At 45.5% G+C, this 15,122-nt stretch overlaps 1 protein-coding gene and 1 long non-coding RNA gene across 2 annotated transcripts in view; one reads left to right on the forward strand and one right to left on the reverse strand.

Annotated features, from left to right (window-relative positions):
• Positions 1–223: 223 nt before the first annotated feature.
• On the reverse strand, positions 224–1,721 carry LOC122464595. The gene is made up of 2 exons (XR_006288785.1): positions 1,580–1,721; positions 224–1,280 (listed from the first exon to the last, which is right to left on the reverse strand). It is a non-coding gene; the product is annotated as an uncharacterized LOC122464595 (long non-coding RNA).
• Positions 1,722–1,877: 156 nt separating this feature from the next.
• Positions 1,878–15,122, forward strand: part of NDUFS6 (NADH:ubiquinone oxidoreductase subunit S6) — a 32,282-nt gene continuing 19,037 nt past the window's right edge. The window contains exons 1-2 of the mRNA XM_007061262.4: positions 1,878–2,018; positions 9,100–9,153. Of these exons, the coding sequence (XP_007061324.1) occupies positions 1,878–2,018; positions 9,100–9,153 (195 nt within the window). The remainder of the gene's footprint in view (positions 2,019–9,099; positions 9,154–15,122) is intronic.

Consider the following 15,122-nt stretch of genomic DNA (forward strand, 5'->3'; position numbering starts at 1 on the left):
TGCACAAAACTTTTACTGCTCTAACAATACCACTTGTAGTTACAGTAGTAAAATGCTGCCCCACTGCAAAGCACATTTATACTGCTAAAGATGTCTTCACACTAGGGGTTACACCAGCATAAATGTATTAGTAAAAAAATAAGTCAAACCTCTGAAAGTTATGCCAATACTGTGTGTATATCAGTTACAGGGATTGACAGAATCACACAACAAAGTAAAACACTATGTTTATACCTGTTTAATTTTTTTAATTAGGCTTTTGATTGATAGCATTTATGATCTAACAACAAGTAGTTGTAGCACAATTATCATTGTTATTGCACTACTTACTACAGGCTGTTCCACTTCAAATTACTATAATTATTTTATCTTGATTCTGAACTGTAACTAGCATTAAATACCTTACAACTTTACAGACAATGAAAACGTAGCTCCACTATTGCTTATTCCCTTAAGTGGTGGAAAAATTATATTCATTTACAAACATTTTAATGATTACCTCCACGCTTACTAGAGAAAGTAAGAAAACATCATCATTGGAGGATTTGTTTTTCTATTTTATTATTGAGCATCTTATATGAAATGTTAGTTTGAAACATCATCATACCAAAAATAAGAATTAAAAATACATGGAACTCAAAATAAATTTAAGTTCTAAACACAGATATTATTTTGAGAGTCTAGTTACTATAATGACAGTCATTTACACCACTTTTTCTGATTAGGGGCCATAGCTATTATAGAAACAGATCAATCTACCAGCTAGTGAGAAATCCACAGCTCAGTAGCCATTCACGTGTATCCTGGTACTATATGCAATCTTTACAGTGATCACCATTTCATATGCAGAATTAGTTTAGTATTTTCCTCCGGAAGCTTACTAGTCTTTTGAGGGACATTTTCAAAGAACAGGTGTTTTGCTTGCATTAAAAAACTGAAATTATGCCTGTCGTTGCTTGTGTCTGGGATGAGTTTTACAGTACACAAACAGTCGTCCACGTCTGCGAACAATAAAACAGTCCTTACAACGCCTTTTGATTACACCTTTTGTTTTCATCCCCATAACCGTCTGTACGACTGGAAGCTGGCTGCTTGCAAGCAGTGGCTGACCTGCCAGGCTGCGCTTCTTGGCGACCAACGCTGGCGCGGCCGCTAGGAAGTGTCCGAAGCCCAGGGAAGAAAAGGGCAGGCGCGGGGGCGCGCCGTGCCGCAGGTAACACAGCGGGGTGGCGGCAGCCGCCAGTAGGGTCTTCACGAGCAGAGCCGCCATGTTGTCACACCTGCGGCAGAAGAAACAAGTGAGCCCCAGGCGCGCCCAGGCAGGGCCCTAGCGACCCCACCCCACTGGCCACCAGCGCAGCCACCAACAGACCGCGCCCCGCCGGCCGCGGGGAACGGGCCCAAGCAAGCACCCGGGCTGTCCCGGCTCACAGCGGGGCAGGGAAGCCCCTTGACCCCGGCGCTGCCATGAGCGGGACACAGCTCGGCCCGTGCGAGGCGGGCCCCGCTCGCCGACAGGGAACTGGCGAACCCGGGCCAGGCCCCCGCAACGGCATCGCCCCCCGCCCGAGCCACCGACCTTGGCTCGCCAGCGCCGAAGTAGTTGCAGCGGGGACCGAGGCGGCGGGGACCAAGGAGCGCGGCTCGGGATCGGCGGGGTCACGTGAAGAGGGCGGCGCTACCAGCTGTCCTGAGCCGAGCCCTCGCGCCACAACCAAAGCGAGTCCGCGCCTGCGCCACCCCAGCGCGGCCCACACGGAGCGAGGGCGGGCCTCATACTGCGGTGTCACGTGCTGAACTGCGCCTCCTCCGGGGCAAAGCGTGCTGCGCATGTGCAGCGGCAGCACTAGCCTGCTCGATCACGTGGTGGAGTCAAAATGGCAGCGTCCTGCTCGACCTTCCGCGGAGTGCTGTTGCTAAGGCGCCTCGCTCCAGTTCGGGTGGCGGCCGCTCCCCCGCAGAGAGGCCACGCCGCGCGCGTGTCTGCGAGTGGCGAGAGCGTGACGCACACGGGACAGGTAACGTTACTGTGCCGGGCTGGGGCTGCTGGCTTCCCCCGCGCTGTTCCGCCCCGGGTGGGGTCGGTGAGTGGCCCCGAGGGACGCGGTCCCGGCTACAGCACAAAAGCCAGGGGGCTTCCCGGCGCTGGGAGCTATTTGCCGGCTCCGGGGCGCGCGGCTCCTGCGCCGCTCTCCTATCTGGGTTTCCTGTGTCTTTAGTGCTTTGCATGTTCTGTGGGCAGGGTTTCACTCCGCTGCCCCTTCCGCTCCCTTTTAACCTGGTGTGTTGTGGTAGCCAGAATCCCCAGTCAGATCAGGGCGCTGCTGCGTTTGTGCACAATACAAATATGTGATCAAGTCTACTTTGTTGGAGTGTTCAAATCGGTTTGTGCTTTCGATTAAGGGCATCCACGCTAGCGATTCCCCGTTGCTATAATACTTGCACCTGCGCTAGGATTAGTTTTTTGTCAATGGAACTGTGTGTTGTCCTCTTTAGCAGGCCCCTCAGCTGATGTATGTAATTCACCAGCTGAGGGCATGTCTACACTTACTGGTGGATCAGCTGTGTTGCAATCGTTGCAGTGAGTGTCGATTTAGCGGGTCTGGTGAAGACACCCCAAATCAATGAGAGAGCACTCTCCAATCGATTTGTGTACTCCACCTCCCCAAGGGCTTGTCTATGCTTACTGGGTGATCGATGCATCAGCGATCAATTAGCAGGTCTAGTGAAGATCCCCTCGACTTCTGTACTCTACCTGAACAAGAAGCGCTAGGGGCGTCAACAGGAGAAGGTAATGTAGTGTGGACAACGCAGTAGGTAGATCTAAGTATGTCGACTTCAGCTATGTTATTCACTTTGCTGAATTTGCATAACTTAGAGCAATCTCTCCCCATAGCGCAGACATAGCCTGGATGGGAGACACTCTACTGTCGACACAGTGCAGTGTAGCCACGTAACTGAAATTGCACAAGTTAGATCGATTTACCATAGTAGCGTAGACCAGACGTGAGATTGCACTTTCACTGCCATGCTCTTTACAGCCCCTCACAGTATTTCTCCTCCCCAGCAATGCCCCCATGGGTCCTCTCTATATTCCTCCCTTACTTTCTCTACAGGCCCTGGGTAGTAATTCAGTTGTGGATTGGTGACTGAGACTACAGCCCTCATAGTATGTCTGTCTCTCTCTCTGTATGATTTCCCCTTAACTCTAGTAATTGCCTCCTGTCTCTGGTTCACCAACTGAGGAGTGTCACAGAACTAAAGAGAACTACTGCAAGTGTTTGGTACGTGGATATATACGGTAGGCGTGGCTGAGTGGATTATTATGTGAGGATTACGTGATGAGAGTGCAGTCTCATCTGATGATCCCCAGCTGGATTGTTTGCTAAGGACCTAGGGGGCAGATTTTGGGGAGGTAACTGGAAAATGGATGGAAGGGGACACTTCTGGGGAGAGTAGAATACTGTGTGGGGGTGAGTAGAATGGGGAATGGCCAGGGCTCTATTAAACTTTTGTGGGTCTGGCACCAAACATATTTGTGGGCCCCCATGTAGTTGTTATGGGCCCCTTCTGAATGTGACCCCGGCATCATTGGCCCTATAGTAAACCCTGTACTGCTGGGGTGGGGATGAAAACATTTATTCAAAAACAAAATAAGATATTTGAAGCCACACTGTATTCATACCTCCACTCAGCCTGTAGAGAACAAATTGGGCTAACATCAATATACTCATGGTACTCTTGAATTTGGTTTATTTATGTGGGATGGGTTGTTCGTTTGTTTTTTCTTTTTTTGTTAAAACACTCAGGGCCTGCTTGGGGCCTGAGCACACAAGTTTAATTAGCACATTTCTGAGCCATATTAAGCCCAGTCAGTGGAATTGCACCTGCATCTCCCCACCTCCTCCACCCAAAATTATGTTTTATGAATACATTTTTTGAAAGCTGTATTTTCTACTTTGGTACAATAATATTTACAAAACCTTTTTAAATGTTAGTTTCTTTAGCCTGTTTCTCCCTTTGCCTCACCATCTCTTATGACTTCAAGTGAAACTGTTAAGTTACTGGCGTGGAGTGTGGGGAGGAAAATTGTTGGTGCCCATCTTTTGCAGGGAGAAAGGGCCACTGAGAGAGACATGCTTTACCACCAAGGCTACCACAATCCAGCCTCAAGCCACTCCCCCATCCTTCACACCTGGGCTCTCCCCCTTGTCCATCATACTGTTCTCCCCTCCCTGCCCCCAACTAAATCCCACCTTCACACAAGGGCTCTCCTCAATCTCCTTGCTACTGCCAGTATACTCCTGTGGTAATTCTGCACCACTGCACATGCAGAATTTGCACAGAAATTAATGTTGTGTGCACAGAATTTCCTTTTTCTCCCACAGAAATGGGCTGCAGAGCTGTTGGTGGCCACGAGGGGCTTCTGGACTATACACTGTGGGGGGAGGAAGGAGAGAGGAGCAGCAGGGGGGTTCCTGGAGGAAGGAGGCAGCATGCAGGAAATTCCACAGAAGCCTGGGACCCAGTATAAGGCTATTTCTTCCTCTGGATCCCTGGGCTCTGGAGGGTGGTGGGGGGAGGGTGCGGGCGGAGGGGTGCTTGCAGTTGGGCTCTGGGCAGTAGGGGGTCCCTGGGCTAGGAAGGCCCCACAGCTGGGCTCTGGGTGAGGAGGGAGTGTGTGTGTCTGGACTGGGGGGACCCCTGTGATTGGGCTCTGAGGGGTAGGGGGTGCGGGTATCTGGGCTGGGGGGGCCCCACGCTGGGTTCTGAGGAATAGTGTGTGAGTGTCTGGGCAGGGGGAGCTCTGCAGCTGGGCTCTGGGGGAGCAGGGGGTGTGGATATTTGGGGGGGGCACCCCATAGCTGGGCTGTGGAGGAGGAGGGGGGTATGAGTGTCTGGGCTGGGGGGGACCGCGGCTGGGCTCTGTGGGTGGTAGGGGGTGTGGATGTCTGCCCCCCCCACCCCACCCCCACCTGGGCTGAGTGAGAGGGGCAAAGAAACAGGGGTTTCTTTCTCTGCTCCTGCGGGAATTTTTTTGTCTGTATTGTTAGACATAGTTGCTGACAGGTATTTCAAAATGAATTACCAAATAATTGAAACTGGTGTGATTATGTAGTGTTGTTTTGGCAAATAAAATAGGCAGAATTTTGCGGAATTTTAAAATATTGTACACAGAGTGTTTAATTTTGGGGGGCAGCATTCCCTAAGGCTCATCCCCCACTTTCACCCCCAGGGCTGTCGCCTCCCTCCCTCCCTCCTACTGTCGTTCCCGAGCCAACCCCCACCTTCAACCCAGACTCTCTTCTCTGCCCCCTCTCCGTCCCGCCAGTCACCGCCAGGTCCTCCATTGCACCCGGACTCGTTTCTTTCCCCCAAACCGTGCTCTACCACCTCCCCTCCCTGGAGTGCAGGGAAATGTTTCTGGGCATTCCCACTGGCAGGGAGCGTGGCAGCCAGCACCCCCAATGGTGCCCAAGGGCTCCCCCCTCTCCTCCCCCCCATCGCAAAGCTGCAGGGTTGAGACAGTGCCCAGAAGCCCTTAGCCAGGCATCAGGGTCGCCTGGGGGAGGGTGCGGGGGGGCACACACTGGGAGTCACAGCATTGCTGCTACCCACTGCCCCATCAAAGCAGGGGAGACTCAGGAGTGGGGAGGGCCGAGCCAGGAGCCTCCACCCTGTGCCCCATGGGGGTGGGGAGCATGGGGGGGATCAGCACCCCCAGCACCAGGAACCTTCTCCCTGCGCCATTTCCTTGATTTGGATTTTTTTTTTTTGGTCTGCTCCACTGCCACCTGCAGTTAAACTGAGGCAGTGTGGCATGGGGCATTTTGGGGGTAGTTGTGCAGCTGGCGGCGCAGGTCCAAGGGCCCTGGTAGAACGCAGCAGTGTGCGAACTACAACTCCCAGCATACTCCGTAACACCAAGTCCCTGTTGCGCCTGCATGCTCTGCTTCCTGGACTGCTGAGCATTTTCAGCAGGTGCTGGGAAGTTGCTGACTCTTCACATTGCCAGGCTGTGGTTAGGGCTGGATTAACCTTTTGTGGGTACCCATGTAGTCGTTATGGGCCCCTTCCAAGTTTGGGCCCGGCATGATGGCGCCATTGTAAACCCAGTACTGGGTATGGCTGTGGGGCAGAGAGGAGATTCTCTAGTGGCAAACACAAGAGGTTCGCTGACTGAAGGAGTTGTCTACTCTGACAGCAAATCTAAGAGACCAGTCCCTGGTTTGAAGGCTTTTTAAGATTAATTTTCATTATAGTATACAACAAACTGGTAACATTGTGTAGATTTAAATGAAAACTGAATTTGAAGGGGAAAAGGAAGGCTAAAATTGTCATGATGATCACAAGCATCCTACAGGCGTAACATTTGCGCCACTTTTTCTCTCTGTCCTCTGTGTAGGAGGAGCCTGCTTAATGGGAGATTTAGTTTTTATCCCTGCTCAGACTGTAGTCAATTTGACAACGAGCGTTCTGAGAGCAGACAGCAGTGTCACAGCTGCTTGTTATCCCCAGAGCCCCTTCTGCCAGAATGATTGGTCAGAACTAAGGCTTGTGCTTAGTGTTTCCATTTCCTTCCCCTCACTGCAGCAGTGTCAGAGAAACGCAGAATTGAGTGCTTTGGTTGTCCCTCAAAATGTACTTGCAAAGCAAAATTTATCTAGTATCTCCAGGTGGTGATAAAGTGAGATACATACAGTACTTCACAGGTACTTTTGTAGGGCAGAGTAACGAGTTGGAGAGTAGTATTAATTATAGAAACAAACTAGTTAATTTTAAAATAGGAGTTGATTATTTGGGGAATGTCATAGTTATAGAGTTTAAGGCCAGAAGGGACCATTAGATCATCTAATCTGACCTGTAAGTTGCAGGCTACCAACACCATCCAGCACACTGGTCTAATTTTGGTTGTTGGGTTTAAAGTATTACAGCTCACAGGAGACTAGGCTATTATGTGCCAGAGACAGAGAATAGGAGGTACCAAGGCATACCAGGACACAAGGCCTACAGAATAGTAGGAAAGTGATGATCTGATAATCCTGACAAGTGACCCACACCCATGTGCTGCAGAGGAGGCAGAAACCCCTAGAGTCACTGCGAGTGTGACTTGGGGGTAAAATTCCTTCCTGACCTCACATATGGTTAGATCCGGAGCATGTGAGCACCTGAGAGAGAGAATGCTCTGTGCCACCTCAGAGCCCTGGCCCAGCCCACCAGTGTCTCATCTCCTGCTGTGGCCATCCCTGATGTTTCTGAGGACTGAGATTTTTTTTTTAAAAAAGAGTACAGTGAAGGGGGTGGGCAGTGGATCCTGCCCTGAACACCTGCCGTTAGCTAGCTGAAACCCTGAAACAACAGTAAGTTACCAGGACCAGATGATGTTCACCCAAGAGTTCTGAAGCAAATATGAAACTGCAGAACTACTAACTGTGTTATGTAACTTGTCATTTAAATCAGCTTCTGTACCAAATGACTGAAGGATAGCTAATGTGACACCAAAGCTAATGTGACACCAAGAGAGGCTCCAGAGGTGATCTTGGCAATTACAGGCCAGTAAGCCTAAATTCAGTACCAGGCAAATTGGTTGACACTATAATAAAGAACAGAATTATCAGACACATAGGTCAACTTGTGTTGGGGAAGAGTCAACAGGGTTTTTCTACGAGGAAATCATGCCTCACCAATCTATTAAAATTCTTTGAGGGGGTCAACAAACATGTGGACAAGGGTGATCCAGTAGATATCGTGTAGTAGGACATTTAGAAAGTCGTTGATAAAGTCCCTCACCAAAGACTCTTAAGCAAAGTAGGCAGTCATGGGATAAGAGGGAAGGTCCTCTCATGGATCAGTAACTGGTTGAAAGATAGGAAACAAAGGGTAGGAATAAATGGTCAGTTTTAACCGTGGAGAGAGGTAAGTAGTGGTGTCTCCCAGGGATCTGTACTAGGATCAATACTGTTCAATATATTAATAAATGATCTGGAAAAGGGGGCAGACAGTGAGGAGGCAAAATCTGCAGATGAGACTCAAGATAGTTAAGTCCAAAGCAGACTGCAAAGAGTTGCAAAGGGATTTCACAAAATTGGGTGACTGGGAAACAAAATGGCAGATGATATTCAATGTTGATAAATGCAAAGTAATGCATATTGGAAAACATAACCCCAACTATATATACAAAATTATGGGGTCTGAATTACCAGTTACCACTCCCAAAAGAGATCTTGGAACAGACCATGTTTATGGATTGGATGCAGATACAAAATTTGTATCAGAGCAGTGATCTATTAAGACAGAAGATATCATAATGTCACTATATAAATCCATGATATGACCACAACTTGAATACTGCATGCAGTTTTGCCACCTTCTCAAAAAAGATATATTAGAATTAGAAAAGGTACAGAAAAAGACAACAAAAATGGTTAAGGGTATGGAACAGCATCCATATGAGGAGAGATTAAAAAGACTTGGAGTTTTCAGTTTGGAAAAGAGATGACTAAGAGGGGATATGATAGTGGTCTATAATCATGACTGGTGTGGAGAAAGTAAAGGAGGACCTGTGGAACTCATTGCCAGGGGTATGTTGTAAAGCCCAAACTATAATGGGGTTAAAAAAAGAACTAGATAGATTGATGGATGATAGTTCCATCAATGTCTTTTTAGCTAAGGTGGTAAGGGATACAGCCGCATACCCTGGGTGACCCTAGCCTCTGATCACCAGAGTGGATGACGATGATTGCCTATTCCATTCATTCCCACTGAAGCACCTGCCATTGGCCACTTTCAGAAGATAGAAAGGCTAGATGGACCATTAGTCTGACTCAGTATGGCCGTTCTTATGTTCTAAATGGTATCATTTGCCCATTTGAAATATTTTGTGGGAAGTGATAACTCCATCCTCAATCTCCATCCTCGAGATTGACAATGAACTTGAATCTCCTCAATCTCCTTCCATGACAATGAACTTGAAGCCCAGAAAGCCAGTTTCACTTTTGTTTTGAACTGCCAGCAGATTTTTATTGTATTTTAAATATTCGTATCCCTTAGTCATGGTAACTACTTTCTAATTAAGATGCAACTTATTTTGTATTTCAGGTTTATGAAGAAAATGACTACAGGAAGGTTCGATTTGTTGCACGACAGAAGGAGGTAAAACACATTGTATCTAGACTCCTCAGGATATGATTTTAATTTTCTTGGGTAATGATGCCTTAAATATTCAGGTTTATTAAAATAAATATTTTTAATGTCCACAATTTTAAAAATTTGTTACAAAGTAGAAATGGTGGATCCCTTTTACGCTGTCTTCGAACCAGTTGCTCCTCCAGACTCTCGCTGATGTGTACTGCTTTGCTTTGATGTCAGACTGCTTATATACTCCTCTGTTCCACAGCTTTGATCTAGGGAATTGTCTACATGTGGATTCAGAGTAACAGCCGTGTTAGTCTGTATTCGCAAAAAGAAAAGGAGTACTTGTGGCACCTTAGAGACTAACCAATTTATTTGAGCATAAGCTTTCGTGAGCTACAGCTCACTTCATCGGATGCATACTGTGGAAAGTACAGAAGATCTTTTTATACACACAAACCATGAAAAAATGGGTGTTTACCACTACAAAAGGTTTTCTCTCCCCCGACCCCACTCTCCTGCTGGTAATAGTTTATCTAAAGTGATCACTCTCCTTACAATGTGTATAATAATCAAGTTGGGCCATTTCCAGCGCAAATCCAGGGTTTCTCCCCACCCCCCCGCCGCAAACCCACTCTCCTGTTGGTAACAGCTTATCTAAAGTGATCACTCTCCTTACAATGTGTATGATAATCAAGGTGGGCCATTTCCAGCACAAATCCAGGGTTTAACAAGAACGTCTTGGGGGAGGGGGGCTAGGAAAAAACAAGGGGAAATAGGTTACCTTGCATAATGACTTAGCCACTCCCAGTCTCTATTCAAGCCCAAGTTAATTGTATCCAATTTGCAAATGAATTCCAATTCAACAGTCTCTCGCTGGAGTCTGGTTTTGAAGTTTTTCTGTTGTAATATCGCAACTTTCATGTCTGTAATCACGTGACCAGAGAGATTGAAGTGTTCTCCGACTGGTTTATGAATGTTATAATTCTTGACATCTGATTTGTGTCCATTTATTCTTTTACGTAGAGACTGTCCAGTTTGACCAATGTACATGGCAGAGGGGCATTGCTGGCACATGATGGCATATATCACATTGGTGGATGTGCAGGTGAATGAGCCTCTGATAGCGTGGCTGATGTTATTAGGCCCTGTGATGGTGTCCCCTGAATAGATATGTGGGCAGAGTTGGCAACGGGCTTTGTTGCAAGGATAGGTTCCTGGGTTAGTGGTTCTGTTGTGTGGTATGTGGTTGCTGGTGAGTATTTGCTTCAGGTTGGGGGGGCTGTCTGTAGGCAAGGACTGGCCTATCTCCCAAGATTTGTGAGAGTGTTGGGTCATCCTTCAGGATAGGTTGTAGATCCTTAATAATGCATTGGAGGGATTTTAGTTGGGGGCTGAAGGTGATGGCTAGTGGCGTTCTGTTATTTTCTTTGTTAGGCCTGTCCTGTAGTAGGTGACTTCCGGGAACTCTTCTGGCTCTATCAATCTGTTTCTTCACTTCCGCAGGTAGGTATTGTAGTTGTAAGAATGCTTGATAGAGATCTTGTAGGTGTTTGAGGGGTTGGAGCAAATGCGGTTGTATTGCAGAGCTTGGCTGTAGACAGTGGATCGTGTGGTGTGGTCAGGGTGAAAGCTGGAGGCATGTAGGTAGGAATAGCGGTCAGTGGGTTTCCGGTATAGGGTGGTGTTTATGTGACCATCATTTATTAGCACTGTAGTGTCCAGGAAGTGGATCTTTTGTGTGGACTGGACCAGGCTGAGGTTGATGGTGGGATGGAAATTGTTGAAATCATGGTGGAATTCCTCAAGTGCTTCTTTTCCATGGGTCCAGATGATGAAGATGTCATCAATATAGCGCAAGTAGAGTAGGGGCGTTAGGGGACGAGAGCTGAGGAAGCGTTGTTCTAAGTCAGCCATAAAAATGTTGGCATACTGTGGGGCCATGCGGGTACCCATAGCAGTGCCGCTGATTTGAAGGTATACATTGTCCCCAAATGTAAAATAGTTATGGGTAAGGACAAAGTCACAAACTTCAGGCACCAGGTTAGCCGTGACATTATCAGGGATAGTGTTCTTGACGGCTTGTAGTCCATTTTTCTGTGGAATGTTGGTGTAGAGGGCTTCTACATCCATAGTGGCCAGGATGGTGTTATTCAGGAACAGCTATTAACCCACTGGGCTAAGATAAACAGGAACAAGGCACTCTAACGGCTTGTCTATACTTACATTTTGTAGCGCTCTAACTTGCTGGCTCAGGGGTGTGAAAAATCACCCCTCTGAGCGCAGCAAGTCTGAGCACTTTAAAGCGCTAATGTGGACAGGCTCCGAGTGCTGGAAGCCTTGCTCCCAGCGCTCGGAGCTAATCCCCTCGTGGAAGTGGATTACCAGGAGCACTGGGAGAGCTCTCTCCCAGTGCTCATGTGCCCTCACACTCACACTTCAAAACCATGCTGCGGGAGTGCTCCCGTGAAAGTGCTTCAAAGTTTCCAGTGTAGCCATGCCCTTATTCTGGAATAAGTGTGTCTACATATGTAGTTATCCGGAATAGCACCATGAGTAGACAAGCCTTAAATGTGTATTTACTAACTCCTACTCCCTCAAATATTGTTACTCTGGAGAATTTCCTCTTACGCTTTTTAAAACTTTTATATATTGGTCACTAAATTTTAGGTAATGACAATATATTTTATTCCATCTACTCAATGAAAATCAAATTCTCCCAAACTGGATTAAATCCATAGATTAATGTAAAAGTATTCAAGGAAAATAATAGCGATTAGATATTTGATACATATTTATTATTTGAATTGTGGTAGCACTTAGAGTCCCCAATGACATGAAGCCCCTATTGTTCTAGGTGCGGTAAAAACACATAGTGAGAGAGGAACCACATTTCATACAGAATTTTAGTACTAAATTACTGTTTGACTGTCCTTATAATAATGAATGATCTTTCTGTGGAAGCTTACTTTGTCTTGATCTTTCCAGCTGCAGTTTCAAATAGAGCAATAATAGTGCTCAATTATAGCAGAGTACTGATCACGATTTGCTTAGTTAAAATTACATAACATTTTCCATTATAACTGACTTTTCAGTTGTTTCAGTTGGTTGAAAACTTCCTATGTTTTGTCTTAGTCTAGAGGCTGAGTTGTTTTGTAAAGTTGAGCAAGAATGTTTCATCTGTTTTTCTGAGCATGACAAGATTGATGAAAGAATTGGAAAACGTACCTTATTACTCAAAGAACTGTTATGATAATTGGACCTACAAATTTACTTTACTTGTTAGCTCAACTGTAATAAGCAATGTAAGTTCATGAGATGTCACAATAACCTGTAACAAATATTGACGGGAAAAGGTGCAAAAGTGAGACAGACTGAATTAGTCCAAACAAAAAAGATAAGACTCAAGGACTGTGTTAAGATCATGCTTGGTAACAAGAGAAGTGTAGAACCAGAAATCAGTGAATCAAAATTGGTGTGTATGAAACTAGGTGTAATTGGTGGACAAAATAATGAGGGGATGGGCTATTCCACCCATCATTCCCTTTTGGGGTCCTTAAAGAAAGCATTTGGGAGAAAAATTGGTTACTGGAATGAGCTTCGCTATCATGGCTGCCATCCTCCCTCCCTCTGGTCTCCTTGGACTCACGATGAGGATGAAAAGGTCCAGAGAGATGTCCTGAGCAGACCAGACCAGGCCAGGAAGAAGGAGCCAAATAACATTGCTACCTCCACTGGCTTTGGCTAAATCCCAAATACCACCTGAGATGTGAGACTTTTTCTCACCCTTACCCCACTTGCGTGTTCTTTTTCCTTCCCTACCTGATTTCTTCTCTTTTACTATTCTTTTTCCATCTCTCTAAAAAGAGTCTGGCTTAGTCTGCTAAGACTTTATATTTTGCAACACTGCTATAAGCCTGTGACTAGCAAGAGGCAGCTAAAACCGATGCCTTAAATAACCTGACGCTTGTATGAGTTTGCCAGGCCTGAGAGTGGATGATAAGACTGTACTGTGCCTGTGTTTCTCCAGCAGTAAGGTTGCAAGTGAAAGTCAACACCAGAGACACAACTGCAGCTTCTGTCTTTGCTGTTCTTTTTCTCTCCCTTTGTGTGTGTGTTTCTTGTTTTGTCATCTTAGGAAACAGGATTGGACTTTAACAACAACAGCAATAACAAGAGCTCTAGCTCATCTCTACTAAATTCTTATTTCCCCAAAAGGACAGTTATTACTATCTTTAGTATCACCTAAAAGATTGTCAAACAAGGATTTTTTTCCTTCTTAAAAAGTCTCCGGCTAAAGGGAACAAGGGCGGCATGTTAAAATGAAAGTCGTCTTTAATGCTTTATATTTCAGATACTTTGAATGTTTTCCTTCTTTTCTGTATCTTTAATAAAAAGTTAGGATTTTTAATGGTCTGTTTGCCATGATTCTAAGCAGGCTGATGTCTCTGTATACCAAAGCTTGTTTAAAACTGCTTAATGTTGGACAGTAATTGGGTCATATCGACACCTTTAACTGCTTGGGCTCGTATATTCCATCTAAATTAATGTAACAGTACTCAATCTGTTTAATTGAGCAAAGAGAAGGTTAAGGGATGATTTTATCACTGTCTATAAGTACCTACATGAGGGGAAGATATTTGACAAAGGGCTCTCCGTTCTGGCAGACAAAAGTATAACAAGATCCAATGACTGAAAGTGAGGCTAGACAAATTCTGACTACAAAATATGGTGCACATTTATTACAGTAAGAGTAACCATTTGAACAATTTATAAATGGTTGTGGTGGATTTGCAGTTACTGGAAATCTTTAAATCAAGACTGTGCCTTTTTCTAAAAGAGATGCTCTAGTTCAAACAGGAATTAATTTAGGGAAGTCCTGTGGTGTGTTTATGTTGGCCGGTGGGGTGGTGGTGGTCAGCCCTGTTGATCACAGTGATTCCTTCTGGCCTTATAATCTCTGGGTAAAACAGGAGTGTGAAAGGAATACATGTTTTGGGCAATCCTACTGCCTAAATGCATTAGGCTGGAAGCTGAAATTTGGCATGAAATTAGTTTCCACTGAAGAGCAGTCTCAGCCTTATTTCAGCGGATATAGACTTTTATTTCACTGTTTTCTAGGTAATTGGAACTGGGTTCTGACCATGTGCATTAACTTTTTATTAAGTGTGCACTAAAGAAGGTTGGTGGCATGTGCTTGTGTACCTAATTAGATTCACAATGAACAGTCCAATCAATTTAGGCTCTGATCCTACAGACACTTAAGCATGCACTTAACTTTAAGTATGTGTGCAGATATATGCAGGATTGGGGCCTTAGAGTCAGGGCTGAAGCAAGAACTTTCATACACTGTGTATGGTAATTTAGGGGCTGAGAAAGGGTTCCAACTGATTTTGAAAAGTGCACAGTGGAAACAAGCTCTCCTGGATCCTATATGGTGCACAAGATTGTTATGTGGGAGTTGGATTGTGGTAATTCAGCGCAGTGTTTGCAATTCGTTGGAAACCAGCAAAACTTGGAAGTCATACAGCCTGAAGCTTCTATAGAACAACTTTTTAATATTATGTATAATGGTGGATAGACTTCATTAGGACCTGTTGCTCTTGAGCTAGCATACGGGAATAAAAAAAGATTGTGTATTACAGAACACTTCGATGAAGCTTCTGTAGAACATCTTTTTAAAAACAAATATCTGCCCCCTTCTCTCCTAGTAATTCAATACCAAAAATAAGTTGAGACCATTAAGGCTGCATGGTTAAGCACTAAACGTTCATGAAATACCGCAGCAAAGTATGCACGTGCAACCTTCATTCTGTTCCATGTGAGGATGCATTACAATAGTCCTTAATTACATAATCACATTTTTTCTACAACCTTAGTTGCATGGGTAAAGTATCTGTAGTATTGTGTGTGCTAGAGTCCATGAACGTTATTTATATGAAAAGTACTCAGGACACGAATTTAGACAATATATTACATGTTAAGTATAA

Source organism: Chelonia mydas, chromosome 2 (assembly GCF_015237465.2).
Source record: "Chelonia mydas isolate rCheMyd1 chromosome 2, rCheMyd1.pri.v2, whole genome shotgun sequence".
Taxonomy (NCBI): domain Eukaryota; kingdom Metazoa; phylum Chordata; order Testudines; family Cheloniidae; genus Chelonia; species Chelonia mydas.